Raw genomic sequence first — 17,135 nt, forward strand, 5'->3', positions numbered from 1 at the left:
GCGGGCGGGAGCTGCGCGCACTCGGGTCCCCTCCCTGCACCGCGCCGCCAGTTGCTGGTTGCTAAGCAGTGACATTGTTTCTGTGGGATTGCAGAGGCTGTTGCTAACGGGAGAAGCCCCACTAAGCCTGGGCATCTTCCCTCTTCGGATCCGCTCCCCGTTCTCGGCTTTTAAAGGGGAAACTAGACTGGCCTGCCCACCCTTCTCCCCCGCCCGCTCCGGAATAGCCGTGAGGTTTCGGGGTATGGACTGAACCTCAGTCCCCTCGCCAACTGCACTCCGGGGGCTCCACACTCCCAGTCGGATCGCACCTGCCCGGGCTAGTGAGCGCCCAGACGCGCGGTCATGACCACGGCCAAGGAGCCCAACGCTTCGGTGAAATCGGTGCAGCAGCAGGAGCAGGTAACGCGGGGACCCGCCTGTGCGCGCGCCTGTGCCCTGGCACGGGAAATAGGTCTGTGTTTGTGGTGCCTGCAGTCACCTGAGCCACAGCGGGCAGGTGAGGCAGGGCGCGGAGTGAGTGCCCAGGGGTCTGCCTCCCCTCTTCTGCGTTTAAAAGATGCCCTGGGCTGCCCGTCCCGCGTGGCCCTGCGAGTGTCTGCTGAGGGCGCTGATGTGAGGGCTCCGGGCAGGGCTGTCTCGGGAAGCGGGCGGCTGTGAAGGTTTCCAGTGCGGGGTGGTCGGAGGAGGTGGCAGCCCACACCGTTCAGCTTAGTCCCATCGTCCAGTGGGACTTTGCTTTGCTTCTAACATCAGTCGAAGGAAGACATGTTTAAAGGACTTTTCCTCGGATAGCTGTGTCCCTGTCCTCCTTCTCCTTAAGAATTTCTGGCGGAATTCACGCACAGCTGCCGCTGCCCTGGGCTTTAGAGCGCGCAGGCTTCCCAGTGGGAAGGCTGATGGGTGCAGAGCCGGGCCAAGTGGGAGCCCTGGTCGCAGAACTAAGGGGCCATGGGGGCGGCCGGCCGGCCGGCACTGGGTCCCGATGGCGGAGGGCAGCCAGCGTTTGCCCTGCCCCAGAGGCCCGCTGTGGGCTCAGGAGTCAGGACCAGGGGCCGGTTTACCTCTCCAGCTCCTGTGATTCCCTCTCAGAAGATCTGGGTGCTTGTCCTTAATCACTGCTTCTCCTAGGGCAGCCCTGGCAGCCCTGCAGACCCCGGGAGGCCCCGCACACCGGGGGAGCCCCCGCAGATCCCGGGAGGCCCCGCAGACCCCGGGAAGCCCCTCAGACCCCGGGAAGCCCCGCAGATCCCAGGAGCCTCCACAGACCCCGGGAGCCCCTCAGACCCCGGGAAGCCCCACAGACCCCGGGAAACCCCGCACACCCCGGGAGGCCCACAGACCCCAGGAAGCCCCACAGACCCCGGGAGGCCCAGCGGATTCAAAGGGCCGTTTCTTGGGCTCCATAAGTCAGCGGCGTGGGCTGGTGTCCCCCGTTTCCTTCAGGGCTGTGCTTGCTGGGCTTGGAGCCATGACAGGAGACCCTCCGGCTTCAGGGGAGCGGAGAGCCTTGGGGGACATGGTGTGACAATCCCATCTCGGCTACTCAGAGCCGCATGAAGGCAATTGGTCCCCGTGTTTCCTGCCAGCTGCCGGGCTTATTGGTGGTTTGTTGGTTGTTTTGATTTTGTTGTTTTTTTGTCATTTTCTCAAAACCCATTTTTGATTAAAAAAGTAAAAAACGCGTCTTATTACTATTACTCTCATCCACACCACATCAGCTAAAGCAGTCAGATGGTCTGATTCTCCGGGAAGAGGCTTCAGTGCCTGTGGTGAGCCAGTGAGGGCAGTGCTCAGTGCAGCTGAAGACCCAGAGGCGCCCTGGGCACCGAGCTCCTCCTAGAAAACATTCCACCGAGTATCCTGTATAATAAAAGCCAGCGACCAAATGGTGGAACGACCAGAACGACCAGTCGACCAGTCGCTATGACGCGCACTGACCACCAGGGAGCAGATGCTCAACACAGGAGCTGCCCCCGGTGGTCAGTTTGCTCCCACAGGGGGAGCGCCCCTCAGCCAGAAGCCAGGCTCATGGCTGGAGAGTGCAGTGGTGGTGGCAGGAGCCTTGCCGGCCTCCGCAGCAGGTGGACATCCCCCAAGGGGTCCCGGACTGTGAGAGGGTGCAGGCCAGGCTGAGGGACCCCCCTGCGTGCATGAATCTCTGCAGCAGTGGACATCCCCCAAGGGGTCCCGGACTGTGAGAGGGTGCAGGCCAGGCTGAGGGACCCCCCTGCGTGCATGAATGTCATGCACCAGGCCTCTAGTTTACTCAATAAAGTAATCTGCCCGCCCTCAGCTGGCACCAGGACTGAGGGCCTCCCTCCCTGGTTGTGACCACCTGCCCTGGGCTTGAGGGACCAGCAAGGACTCAGTGGCACTTCTGACCCTGGGTCACAGGACTCATCAGGGAGAGGAGCCATCGCCCCATAGGTCCCCGCCCAGGCCCCTCCAGGCCCGTCTGTGTCACAGCCGGTGTCACGGTCTATGCTACAGAAGGAAGGTCGGCGGCTGAACAGCGAGGCTCTGTGGCTGCACCGGGGGGGAGAGTGGAGGCCCCGGGTGGGGGTGGAGAAGATGCATAAGCTCATGCCTGACTCCATGGCTTTGGGTCATTGGAAACCCCCACACGCACCTGCTTCAAAAAAAGCCGGCCCCTCCATTTGCAGTGGCATCTTCTTGACCTGATAAATCTCGATGCCCACCTGTGAGGGCACAAGTGGAGGGTCCACAGCAGACACAGGCAAGAGAAGCCACATGGAAGGCCCCCCTCAAACACATGAACCCGCAGGGACTACGATGACTTTCCCACCAGCTCAGGACACAGCAGTGGGCTAAGGCCTTAAGTCATGAAGACTGGCCCCTCTTCTCGTTACCAGCTTTTAAAAGGCACCGAGACTGTCTGGCCCCTCTCAGACGCAGAGCCCGGGATGCGCTGCCCAGGCCTTCATGTCGCCTTCTCCTGCTGCTTGGCTAGCCCCGCCCCCAGCCGCAGGGTTCAAGGGGAGACCAGAACAGAGGGAAATGTTCCAGTTTCTTTTCTTTCTTTTTTTGTTTTTAAGGGGAGAGAGAGACAGATTTGCTGGTTTGCAGTTTTTATTTTATTTCTTTATTTTTAATCCTCACCTGAGGATACTTTTTCCATTGATTTTAGAGAGAGTGGAAAGGAAGGAAGGGGGGGAGAGAGAGGAAGAGGGAGAGAAACATTGATGTGAGAGAGACATGTTGACTGGATGCCTCCCACATACACCCTGACTGAGGATCGAACCCACAACCCTGCCCTTGACTGGGAATCGAACCCCAGACCCTTTGGTACTCAGGCCAACACCCTAAGTGCTGAGCCGCCGGCCAGGGCCAAGCCTTATTTCTTAATAGAAAGTCTGTGCTAGGAGCACCCACATTTTCTATTTGAGCCTTAATCTGAGGATTGGATTTAGTGGAGTCTGAGTCCGGCGCCCAGCGTCTTTAACAATGTATGGTTCTGTCATTAGACCCCGTGAGTTCGCAGCGGCTAACAGAGGCCTGTGCCCTCTGCGGCCCTGGCGGGTGGAGCCAGGCTGGGGGGGCCGGAAGGAACGTGTACACCGAGGACTTGCTGCGCACCAGTGAGGAAACCTAGGAGAGGTGTAGAACCCAGTGATCCTGCCTGGTTTTAGGTATCGCTGTTTTCTCCGGTTTGTTTGCTAAAATACGCACTAAAAATAGATGCGTCCGTGGGAAGAGGGTTTTAAAGGGTGCTGCACGAACACATGGGATAAGCCGGGAGAACAGACTTCTAGGGGGCCTTGCTCTTCCGCTTTGGAGACACCAACATTGATTTTCAAATGAAGTGCTAACAGCAGTCAGTGCTGGGAACAGCACATCTTTCCAGCTGCCAGAACTGAGTTCCTCCTCGCTCCGAAGCCAGTCAGGTGGCAGGTCCCTCGTGAAAGCCATGGCCTTGGCCCCACGGCTCCCCTCCTCCCGCCCACAGGTGGGCCTGTGGTGACGTAGGAACGGCTGAGGCTAATTTGATTTAAGTTCAGAGTATTCTCAAAACAATCCGAATCCCTCCTTAGAGAACCAAATTAAGGGATTTCCCCCCTAAAAATCCATGAGCCCTGGCCAGGTGGCTCAGTTGGTGGGAACATCGGCCATACACCAAAGGTTGGGGTTCCACCCCCACCCCTCCGCCCCCTGTCCCCCTCCCCCGTCCAGGTGGGTTCAGGAGGCAACTGATTGATGTTTCTCAAGGACATCAATGTTTCTCTCTCTCCCCTCCCCCTTCTCTTCCTCCCTCTCTCCCTCTCTCCCCCTTCCTCTCTCTGAAATCATTAAGCAAAGCCTCATGTGAGGATTAACACAGCACAGTAAAGTACAGATCTGCTTTAGAACCTGCGGTCCTCACTTCAGCCACAGAGCCTGGGAGAGCGGCGGCCAGCCAGCGGGGAGCGCAGGTGTGTGCGGGCGTCTCCATGAGCCCGGGCAGGCCTGACGCAGCTTCCTCAGCGTGGACCAGGGGCTGCTTCTGTGTGTGTGTCGGGGGGAAGGGGGCGGCACACACAGGGACCACACCACAAAGTGGCAGAGGGGGAGTGACCTCACAGGGGTCCCCTGTGACCCGGGCCACCGTCGAGGGCTCAGGAATCTCACAAATGAATGAGAACGCGCCTTTGCCTCTTAACATGTTGGAGATCCTCCATGTTCTGTCGGCCAACGGGGGCCTTTGCTCTGTTATGTTCAGTCACCCCCATAACTTCTTTAGACCCGAAAACCAGCCGGCCTGGCTCGTGTGTGAGGCTTGTTTTGTGGCTTCATTTTCCTTCGAGCGGCGCATGTCCTCAGAGAGAGCCCGGGCGCGTCTATTCGCCCAATGAAGTGCGGCCGGGCCCTGCCTGAGGGGGCCGCTGCTGGTCCCGACCACGGGGACACCAGCGCCATCAGAGGAGTGTTGTGAGGCGACTGTGTCACCAACAGCACCGCCTGGGAGCCACCTTGAGCCGCGTGGGGACAGACCTTAAAGGGGGCCGGTCCCTGACAGTCCCTCCAGCGGTGAGTTAGCTGCTGGAGCCGAGGCCCGGCTGGGGCCACCGTGGGCTTTCAGTTATTGAGTGTAATTGTGTTAAAGGAAAGGCATGAAGTTCTCTGCAGTGGCGAGAAACGTGGTGCTGAATACAAACGAAAAGTGGGGGGGGACCCAGGAGAACGGGGTTCAATATTATGACTTGTTTATGCGTCTCCCAAAGGCGAGGTGGTCCTTTTGTGGCCGGGAAAGTGGGCGCGGAGTCCCGCGGGTGCTGGTGCAGGTTCATGCTGCCTGCGCACCAGCCCAGTTCCCTCAGCCAGCGGGCGGCCGGGGAGCGGGGCGAAGGGACGGACAGCGGTTGTGGAGACTGTATGGGACACATCCGTCCTCGGGCGTCAGGACAGGGAGAAGGAAGCAGTGTGGCTGCAGGATGGCTGAGGGGGGAGCTGGACTCGGCCACCTGGACACAAAGCATGACTGGAATGGGGCCTGGCACTCCACGGGGCGAGGGGCACAGCCAGGTGAAGTCAGGAGAGGAAGCAAGTGCTGGCGTGTGCTCTTCATAGAAGAGGGACCTCACAGAGCCAGCAGCACACACTACCTGCAGCCATTCTCCCCTGGGCTCTGGCATGGACGGCAGTCCGCAGGCCGCAGTGGAAGCAGGGTAGGCAGGTGTTCCTGAACAGACTACATGAGAGCCCGCACTGCCCAGGCGGCCGTGTGTGGAGCCGATGACACTGATGGGAGCGCTCTGCGTGGATGCGTTTCTGGGGCTGCGCTGGCGTTCTGTCAGACTCACTCTTCTTACGCCGGAGTCATGGGGACAGGTAGCCAGGGCCTCCCCAGACAGCCTGGAGGCTGGGGCGGCGTTCCACTGACCCTCCCCAGCACATCCTCGCTCCCCGTGCCTGCAGGGGGTCGACGTGCTGGTCACGGGGAGCGGGAGCAGCCCCAGGGCTCCGCCTCGGGAACTGTAGCTCTGTCCTCACCCATGCAGATGGGCCCTGCCTGGGTTTGATGGTGACCAGTTTGGTTTTGTGGTCCCATCGTTGACCTTCTCTCAGGAGAAAGAGAGGGCGGAAGGAGCTGCGGGTCTAGACCTCTGAAATTTGAAGAAAAGAATATGATTTGAGGAAGAGGGGGTTCTGTAGAAGCTTTGGGGGACCAGTGGAGGTTTGAAGTCCTAGCTTTAAAAAGATCAGAAAGTAGGGGGTTGCATATTATTGTTTCACCTGTATCCTCCACAAAGCCCAAATGAGCTACAGTGTTTTTAATTCAAGGTTTACGTTCGGTTACCTTGTGGCCATAACACAGGAGCAGATAATGATGTCAGTTTGGGTGGAATTTAAGCCTAACTCCTCTTTGTCGTAATTCTGCATGAGGCCAGCGGCGGCGTGCTCAAGTCCGTCCTGACCGGGCAGCCTGTGTTCCTTGCAGGGAGGAACTAAGTAAATGAAGCCGGGCAGGGGCAGAGGGCTCAAGCAAAAGAGCTCAGGTAATGTGATCAAACCAGGAAGTTCCTTGTCAGTCGTCCTCCCTACCTGGCCTGTACTTCTCAGGACTCTTCACTGCCACGTCTCACACAGGCCTTCAGCCACCACTGGTACCTACACCTACCACATTCGCTTATGGTTGTCTCTCACACCCCTGACATGTGCTGTTCTGCTTGGGCCTGGCTATCGACAGAGACAAATCCGATCACTAAAGAGCAGGCAGCAGGTCCTGGAGAGCGTCCGTGATCGTCACAGCTAACTGCTGGTGGAGACCCCATGGGATTATTAGTGATTGGAATCTCCGGTTCGAAGTGAGAGCCGAGTTCACGGAAGAAAAATCGGGTGTTTAGTGATAACCCACAACAAAGCAGTCAGTTGCGGTCACAGTGAGGACAGCCCGAGTCCCCCAGAGCACAGGTGGGCTGCGGGTGCCCTGTACGCCCCTGCTCATTCTGCATCTATGTTAGAGCTGGTACCAGGCAAGTCGCAGGTAACAGACACTGTTGGCCTCTCTGGGCTCCCAGTTCCAGGAGGATTTGGGGGAATGGGGTTGAAATTTGCAGCACCCCCTTCATAGGATAAATGGCCATGAGCACAGACATGAGTCAGAGCTGTGGGCCCGCTTCCGCCATGGCATCTGCCTTCAGCAGCGGTGGCCATGGGACCATGGGGCGCAAGCGCAGTCCTCCACCGATGGTTTTGCCAACACGTTACTGATATAATCAAGTCTCCATAATAGAATTTTTTTGTGGCAATTTATAGATTGTTCCCTGAGTGGTGTCTGATCAATTTTTATGAGATTTAACTTCGCCTGCCAGAGTTCAAGAAAAACTGCCCGTGACTCCAGGCACCACCGCAGGCTGCGAAGTGTTAATTTGGAACATGGGCTTCTGAGAAATGAATGCGCTCAGGCCCGTGTGCAGGGAGGCACACAAGACCCACAGACACCTGAGTCTTCCCATTAAAGTGGGGACTGGGCTGTGAGTGGGGCTCTTCAAAACAGTGCCAAAGGTCAAGGTGTGTCTCCCGACAGCCCCGTGACTCCTCTGGAAGGTCATGGGGATTTGCGCTCTTGCAAGAATAGATTCAGCTCTCTCAACAGGTTAGCATAGCAGGGTGAACACCCCAACCAAGGGACTCGAAGCCTAGCCCCAATTTTCTCTTGTGGAAATTAATATGCCCCAGAGAAGGTGGTGATGGGCACTTTAAAACTAATGAAAGATTTTTACTTCTCTATTTCGAAGAGACTAGTTTATTCTCATCATTAGAATATTTGAGGCAATTGTAGGGTTCACTCTGGGAATTCTAAAATTATAACACTCACTGTGTGCCTTAGATTTTTAAAATTGATTTTTGAGAGAGAGAGAGGAGGGGAGAGGAAGAAACCTCGATCAACTGCCTCCTACATGCCCCCGATTGAGGATCGAGCCCGCAGCCCAGGCCTGTGCCCTGTGTGACTAGGGCTGGCAGCCCTTCAGTCACAGGACGACGCCCAGGCAACCGAGCCTCACGGCCAGGGCCTCGCTGCGTGTCTTCAATCGGGTGTCTGAGTGGGAGAGGCAAGTAAACATTTTTCATGTCTAACAATGAGGCTTCCTAATAATTCATCCTCTTGTGACACAGACGTTGGATCAGAGGAAGGATCTTTATTTTGATAAATAGCTGACACAGGAGAAGCAAAATTGGGGGTGGGGGGTAAGGAAAACTGGATGGGGGACAGTCCCCAGGCAGGGAGCAGAGAAAGTCCCGTCTGAGGCCTGGGACTCAGGCCTGAGCTGAGCCTTCGGGGTTGGGGTAGAACAGGGGTGGGCAAACTTTTTGACTCGAGGGCCACAATGGGTTCTTAAACTGGACCGGAGGGCCGGAACAAAAGCATGGATGGAGTGTTTGTGTGAACTAATATAAATTCAAAGTAAACATCATTACATAAAAGGGTACGGTCTTTTTTTTTTTTTAGTTTTATTCATTTCAAACGGGCCGGATCCGGCCCGAGGGCCGTAGTTTGCCCACGGCTGGGGTAGAATGTACTTGTGGGTGTGGGTGTGGGTGCAGGTGCAGCTGCGGGTGTGGGTGTGGCTGTGGGTGCAGGTGCTGCTGTGGGTACAGGTGCGGCTGTGGGTGTGGGTGCAGGTGCTGTGGGTGCTGTGGGTGCGGGTGTGGTAGGTGTAGGTGTGGGTGCCGGTGCAGCTGTGGGTGCAGGTGCGGCTGTGGGTGCGGCTGTGGGTGCGTTGGGTGCAGTGGTTGTGGGTATGGAGAAGATTTGGGAAAACAGGACAATGCTAACATGAGAGGGTCTGAAAGCCAGGATGGATGGGGCTGTGGGAAGGCAAGCGGCAAGGGTTAGTCCAAGTCTGGACAAAGGGAAGGGTGCTGAGCTGACAGCGCCCACGCCTGCTGAAGAGAACAGGGCTCCGGGGTTGCATGGGACGGGGAGAAGGCCTGGGACCCCAGGTCACACCTGTGAGTGTGATTAGTCAGTCAGGCGGGTCTTCATCGACGACAAAGATCTGGACGCTCTGGTTGTCCAAGATCCAACGGGTTGTGACGTCCCAAATAAAAGTCAACTTAGAAGCAACAGGGTGTTTAAGGCACTCCATGGAAGGTGATGTTTCCCAAAATGGCCTGAGAAATTTTAAGAAGACTCAAGACACTAGAATTTCTGGCTCCAACTTTGAAAAGCAAAACAGACACTACAATCTATGGGGTCAATGCCAAGTCACATGGTGCACAGGTGAAGAAGGAGAGGGACCAATCAGAGCTGTGGCGGTGAAAACTGCTTTCCATGGAAGTCCTAAAGCGCCAGTGCCCCTAAAGCATGGTTTACATTTGTCTGCTCCTCCAAGGCGGCCGGGCGGCCACGTCTCCCCCCACTTGCTGAGCCTCCCTTCAGGAGCTGGGAGGAGCCATGCCTTGGACACCCCCTCCAAGGTCCCAGCTCTGCCCCTGCCAGCCGAGGGCCGGGGCACATCTGGTGGGTGGCACATGTGGAGATGATGCCTGTACTGGTGCTGTGAAGAGATCACCCAACAAGCACGGACGCCTGTGCCCCGCAGGGCTCCAGGCTGCTGTTGCAGGGCCTGGCTCCATGTGCTGCTGGGCCGTGGCCTCTGGCCGCCTTCTTGTCCTCAGCGTGGTGGATCCATGCTACGAGGGGTTGCTCTGCCAAGCCGAACGTGTTTGACCTGAAGGCGTTTTGTAGCCCGTCTTGCTCTGTGATTTTTGGGTTTTTGTTTTAGTAACAGGAACCTTTTCCCTGAAGGAAAGAAGGCAAGTCCGACTTGTGAAAGAGGTGAAAGCACTTGCCCAGTGGCCCCCAGATGTGGCCAGAGCAGCTCACAGGCCTGGCTTCTGGTTCCGCAGCCTCGTTTTGCACAGCAGGCGGCGGCTCAGAGAGGCCGAGGAGTTACCGGCTCACACCGCTGGTGGCCCGGTCACACAGATCAGCATTTTACTTTCTTTCCCACTGAATCAAGCAATCCTAGGTGAGACATACTAAGTAATAATGTACTAAGAAGATTGATATTAACTGGAAACTGCAAAGGAGGTGAAGGAGGTCAGCATGACCTTGGCTGCACGGAGCTGTGTCCGGAGACCTTGGAAAGGCACCGCCTCAGGCCCGAGGGGCCCTGCAGCGCCTGGCAGTCTCGCTGCCTGTGGACCGGCCGCTGCTGCTGCTTCGCTGCCACTATTCCTGGAGACATTAGGGTTTCATAGCAACTTTTCATGGTTCAATAAATTATTTCTTTAATGAGTTGCTTTGGAGACAAGAAAAATTTGGGTGTAACGAATGTTTTTCTCCAGCTTTCAGAAGTGAGCAACAGTTGACACCTTCTGCATCCTGGGCAGATGCCGTAGGTAATGTCCCATCTCATCCCACACGTGAAGGACCGCAAGGGGGCAGCTGTACAGTGGGTGTGGGCATTGGGAGCGGGAGAGGGGGAGACCCAGGCACATCTCCTGTGAGCACTGGCGAATCGGCTCAGCAGGGGTCAGGTGTTGAAAATGTGGGCGTTTTATTCGTTCACAAACTTGCTCAGAATCAATAGTAGGTTGGTCCTCACCCTTGGGTGACAGAGGCCTTTTGGGGATCTGACGAAAGCCAGGGACCCACTCATCTGAGAAAGTCACAGAACCTGTGGGTGTCTCGAGGCTCACAGGTGCCGCTGTCGCTCGTCTGTAGACTACGGTTCAGTGTCTGTCCCCTTCCCGTGGCTGCCCAGCCGTTACACAGGCTTTAGGTGCACCCCTGGCCATGTGCTCAGTCCTCAGACCTCACGGGAATACTGACTGGCTGGCTGTCGCATCTGGGTGAGGAGCCCAGCTCTGGACGCGGGAGGCCTGCGTGGCAGTTCCAGCACAGGCATCTTGTAGCACAGCAGCCCTGGACAGTTCGGGTGACCGTGTCCACACGGAGCCAACGCTCTGGTACAGTAACCACACAGACTATCGGTGTGGTGTCGCCACATGCAGAGACGTGGAGGCGTGGGACATGCTCATTACATGCAGAGACATGGAGAAGTGGGACATGGTCATCACATGCAGAGATGTGGAGACGAGGGACAGGGTCATCACATGCAGAGACATGAAGATGAGGGACACACTCATCACATGCAGAGACGTGGAGACGTGGGACACGGTCATCACATGCAGAGACATGAAGACGAGGGACACGCTCATCACATGCAGAGACATGGAGGTGTGGGACACGGTCATCACATGCAGAGAGGTGGAGGCATGGGACACGGTCATCACATGCAGAGAGGTGGAGGCGTGGGACACGGTCATCACATGCAGAGACGTGGAGGCTTGTGACATGCTCATCACATGCAGAGAGGTGGAGGCGTGTGACACGCTCATCACATGCAGAGAGGTGGAGGCTTGTGACATGCTCATCACATGCAGAGACGTGGAGGCCTGAGACAGGCTCATCACATGCAGAGACGTGGAGGCCTGAGACACGCTCATCACATGAAGAGACGTGGAGGCGTGGGACATGGTCATCACATGCAGAGACGTGGAGGCCTGAGACATGCTCATCACATGCAGAGACGTGGAGGCGTGGGACATGGTCATCACATGCAGAGGCGTGGAGTCGTGGGACACGGTCATCACATGCAGAGAGGTGGAGGCGTGGAGGCGTGGAGGCATGGGACATGGGAGAGCTCGGCCGGGTCTCCTGGCCCCCACGTGGGACATGGTCATCACATGCAGAGGCGTGGAGGCGTGGGACATGGGAGAGCTCGGCCGGGTCTCCTGGCCCCCGGGCCCCACCAGCCTGCCTGTCGGAGAGAATGCAGCAGATAGATGCCAAAGTTTATTTCAAACGAAGTGTGTTTGCCGCATGGAATGAAGCTGTTTATTTCCCTTAACTGCTACTGTGCTGGGAATGGCACAGAAAATAAGCTGCACTTGAGGCAATTAGTCTGCAGTTCTTGACTATTAAATTCACTTAGGAGAGTGGCTGCATAGTTACGCTAAGGTCCTGGAAGCTTGGTTGTGCCTTATTCATAGTCAGAAACCCGTTCATTGCAGCTGTTGCTTCTCGACCGTGGTTCCTCGTGATGCTGTCAGGAACCTGGGCTGTCTAGCTCTGCATGTAGAGTGACACTGGATTTTAAATTTATGAAAACTTTGCAGTTTTCCGGTGACTGAATTTTGACTTTGAAGAATTATGGTCTTTGTGGCAAGTGGATATATGATAGGAAGATTTTTATTAGCTTACTTCTGGGCCATCAAACTGTGTTGCAGTTTTCAGATTTATGTATTGTACTGTTATTGCTTGAATGAGGAAATTATACTTAAAGAAATAGACAGTGATTGAGTCCAAGAGAAACTCCAGAGAAAATGAGGTCACTGCGCCCCAAGAGGCTGGCCTGTGCTTTTGTGGAGCTCAGGGTGCCTCACAAAATGTTACCCCATTAATACTAAGAGGAGGAAACATGGAGCTTTTCACTTAGATCCTAATTTCATGATAGAACCTCAAAAAACCCTTTAGTTCTGTAGTAGCTTCTGAGCTGGTTTAATGTCTTGAGTTTAAAGACTATACAGAAAATGTAGAAAAACGTCAGATTTTAAATTTTCAAAAGTACAACTCAGCTCCCTTGTGAGTGCACATTGAAAGTATCCACAGAGACGGATAGGACCCACTGCGACGAACAGGACCCACGGAAACAAACAGTATCCACGGAGACAGACAGGACCCACGGAGACGGACAGGATCCACGGAGACAGACAAGACCCACGGAGACAAACAGTATCCACGAAGAAGGACAGGACCCATGGAGAAGGACAGGATCCACAGAGACGAACAGGATCCACGGAGACAAACAGGACCCACGGAGACGGGCAGGACCCATGGAGATGGACAGGATCCATGGAGATGGACAGGATCCATGGAGATGGACAGGACCCACGGAGACGGACAGGACCCACGGAGACGGACAGGACCCATGGAGACAGGACCCACGGAGACGGACGAACAGGACCCACGGAGATGGGCAGGACCCACGGAGACGGGCAGGACCCATGGAGATGGACAGGACCCACGGAGACGGACAGGACCCACGGAGACAAACAGTATCCACGGAGAAGGAAGGATCCACAGAGACAAACAGGACCCACGGAGACGGGCAGGACCCACGGAGACGGACAGGATCCATGGAGATGGACTGGATATAGACAGGATCCACAGAGACGGGCAGGACCCACGGAGACAGACAGGACCCACGGAGACGGACAGGACCCATGGAGATGGACAGGACCCATGGAGATGGACAGGATCCACAGAGACGGACAGGATCCATGGAGACGGACAGGACCCACAGAGATGGACAGGACCCACGGAGACGGACAGGACCCATGGAGACGGACAGGACCCACGGAGACGGACAGGATCCACGGAGACGGACAGGATCCACGGAGACGGACAGGACCCATGGAGATGGACAGGATCCACAGAGACGGGCAGGACCCATGGAGAAGGACAGGATCCACGGAGACAGACAGGACACACGGATATAGACAGGATCCACAAAGACGGGCAGGACCCATGGAGACAGACAGGACCCACGGAGACAGACAGGATCCATGGAGATGGGCAGCATCCATAGAGACGGGCAGCATCCACAGAGATGGGCAGGACCCAATGAGATGGGCAGGATCCACAGAGATGGGCAGGATCTACGGAGATTGGGGTGCATAGTTGTATTTAGAATGTGTGCGAGAGTTTTTAATGATGTTGAACTCATTCCTTATCTTTCTTTTGCTCACTCTTTCTTAGGAATGTCTATTATTATCTGTAGAGGTTTAATGAATTTAGACGTAAGGAAAGCGATCTTGGGCAAAAGTGATTAACCAACAAATCAATTACACCGTACCAAACACCCTTCCTCCTGTGCACCCTCCCTCTCTTCCCGCCCGCCCAACTCCCAACTAAAAGACCAAAAAGCCAGGTGCGCGTCACTGAGGTGCTCTGCGAGCTGTGTGCATCCTGATGACCTTTTAGAGAGATGCATCCCTCCACTGCTGTTGGTTGAGCAGCTTGAGCACCCCTCTGTCGGGCTCTTGGCAGCATCACAGGGAGCTGCGGCAGTGGGAGCGGGATGCCTCTGTCCCTGTGTCCATCGGGACGTGTTCTATTCCTCCTGTCAGGAGAGTGCAGTAACAATCCAGTGTCCTGTGTCCTGGCCACCTGCGTGGGCACATGTGTAAGAGACAAAGAGCTGGCTTTAGTCACCTAGAGGTTGGAGAGACGTGACCTTTGTGTGCTGTTGGACTCACCCCTTGGGCGATGCCATATAAACCAGCGCATCTGTCCTTCCATCCTGCCGGCCGCAGCCCGAACCCTTGCCCATCTGGGCTGTGTGCTGATTTTACCTGGTGGCCCAGGCTCGGTGACAAGGGACCTAATGAACTAGAAACGCTGAGGTTGCCGAGAAGTGCTCTCTCCAGACTCCTGTCTGCATGACTGACTGCACCAGGCACACCCGATTTCCAAAGGAAAACTTATGCTCGATGCATTTCTCGTTCATGCAAAAGTACAAACACAGTTTTGATGTGAGGATTGAAATAAAGCGATCAATATATTTCCCCCTTCAAGTAGTTTTTGCTCTAATGCAGGTGAAATATTTATTCCAAGGATAAGGATAAAACCTCTAATTTATTCCTCCTGTGAGGCGAGTGCAGTAACAATCCAGTGTCCTGTGTCCTGGCCACCTGCGTGGGCACATGTGTAAGAGACAAAGAGCTGGCTTTAGTCACCTGGAGGTTGGAGAGATGTGACCTTTGTGTGCTGTTGGACTCACCCCTTGGGCGATGCCATATAAACCAGCGCATCTGTCCTTGCATCCTGCTGGCCACAGCCCGAACCCTTGCCCATCTGGGCTGTGTGCTGATTTTACCTGGTGGCCCAGGCTCGGTGACAAGGGACCTAATGAACTAGAAACGCTGAGGTTGCCGAGAAGTGCTCTCTCCAGACTCCTGTCTGCATGACTGACTGCACCAGGCACACCCGATTTCCAAAGGAAAACTTATGCTCGATGCATTTCTCGTTCATGCAAAAGTACAAACACAGTTTTGATGTGAGGATTGAAATAAAGCGATCAATATATTTCCCCCTTCAAGTAGTTTTTGCTCTAATGCAGGTGAAATATTTATTCCAAGGATAAGGATAAAACCTCTAATTTTTCTCTGTATAATTTTAATATCTAGAATAGAGTAATAGTCCTGTTATATGTATGTGTGTGTGTATATATATATATGACATTTTCCATCTGTGCTAATAAAAATGTAACACAAACTACATATACAACTTAAAAAATTTTAACAGCCATATTAATAAAGTTAAAGAGAAATAGATGGAATTGATTTTATAATATATTTGATTGATTTTATCATTGATTTTATAATATAACACTAGAGGCCCATTGCACGGAGAGATTTGTGCAGTAGGCCTTCCCTTCCCCTGGCTGCTGGCACCGGTTTTCCTCCGGCACCCGGGACCCAGGCCTTCGCTCTGGCCGGAGCCTTCAGTCTTCGCTCCGCCACTTCGCACCTACTCTTTGCTCAGCTGCTTCGCGCCTACGTATACAAATTAACTGCCATCTTTGTTGGGTTAATTTGCATACTCTCCTGATTGGCTGGTGAGTGTAGCAGAGGGATAGTCAATTTACATGTTTGTCTATTATTAGGTAAGATAATTGATTTTATAATATAATATAATTGATTTTATAGTATATTTTCAAATATAAAATCAATATATCCAAATATATCCAAAACATTATTCTAACATGAAACCAATATAAAAAATTATTAATGAAATTTTTACATTTTTTCATCCTGACTTTGAAATTGGATGTGGATTTTGCACCCACACACATCTGAGTTCAGACCAGCGTATTTCAAGGGCTGACTCTCCATATGTGGCCAGTGTCCAACATTGTAGCAAATCCACACTGTGCTGGGTTCCCATACACTATCTCACATCCTCTTCTACTGTCTTCAGTTCAGCTGTATTCTGACAAACTCATCTCCAGGGGATAGAAACTGTATCTACAATCCATGTTATGACCAGCAAAACTGGCCAATTGTATTTCTGTTACAACTCACCTTGGCAAATATAATGATTTTTAAAGTTTCAGACGAGGTAGCATTATTTCTATATAAACATTCACTGCAACTGAGAAGAGGGCAGCATGCATTCAGTGTGTGCATTTCTGGGCGTGTACTGGGTGTTACGCACACTCCGGTCACCATGGTCCTGAGGAAACGTGCGAATACTGCGTGTAGCAAGTGTCGGTTATGTGCCAGGCATGGCTCTCTGCCCCGGTGGAATTCACACTTTACCAAAGAGAATGCGTGGTGGTTTTGTCACCGTTTTCCTCGTGGCCCCTCCTGTCCTCTCTCAGAGGGATCCTGGCTCTGAGCTAAGGCAGCAGCCACAGCTACTTGAGAAGGGAATTGAGAGAGGAATTTGAACCTGAGTTTTTTTTAGGTTATTTATTATCCGCTCCCTGGGGACTGAGGAAGAGTGGAAACGAGAGTGGGCATATACAGGAGGCCTGGTAATTGTCCTCCCCTCCCTTCAGACATGGGCTGGCAGACCTCTGTTTGCGTTAGTGACAGTGAGACCCGCTGGGAGACCCTGCTGGCCTGGCGCTGCAGAGGAATCAGGCCTGGGGAGGTGGCCGCTGTTTGCACTCACTCAGAAGCTGCCAGCAGGTTGCACAGCCACCCGCTGGCTCGGTGCTGGGAGAGAGCCCCCCCCCACCACCTGGACAGGCTCTCGGAAGGAGCCCGCCTGCCGGGCTAAGTCACGAGTCCAGGTCTATGTGCAGCCCCCCCACCTCGTCGCGGGCCGAGCAGTAGGAGCCCACGTTCTGAATGTGAAATGTGGCCATTTGGCATAGACACCCATGCCCAGGCCACGCCACGCTGCCACGAACTCTGTGCTTTTAGAAGGAAACGAGTTTGAAATTAGAGAATCAGAACAGCTGGTTCCCCCTCCGTTCTTCATGGGCTGTGTAAGCACAGCCTGACAAAATCTGCACTTCTTTTATTTTCCTGTTTCAGGTTTTAACGCAGTTTACATTCAGTATTACTTTGTATTGGTTTCAGGTGTGCAGCATAGCGGTCAGACCGGC

General features: G+C 54.3%; 1 protein-coding gene across 1 annotated transcript in view; it reads left to right on the forward strand.

Moving 5' to 3' along the window:
* Positions 1 to 6: 6 nt before the first annotated feature.
* Positions 7 to 17,135, forward strand: part of DPP6 (dipeptidyl-peptidase 6) — a 386,529-nt gene continuing 369,400 nt past the window's right edge. The window contains exon 1 of the mRNA XM_014532252.1: positions 7 to 402. Coding sequence (XP_014387738.1) covers positions 346 to 402 — 57 coding nt within the window. The 5' untranslated portion in view covers positions 7 to 345. The remainder of the gene's footprint in view (positions 403 to 17,135) is intronic.

This window comes from Myotis brandtii, unplaced genomic scaffold (genome assembly GCF_000412655.1).
Source record: "Myotis brandtii unplaced genomic scaffold, ASM41265v1 scaffold868, whole genome shotgun sequence".
NCBI lineage: Eukaryota > Metazoa > Chordata > Mammalia > Chiroptera > Vespertilionidae > Myotis > Myotis brandtii.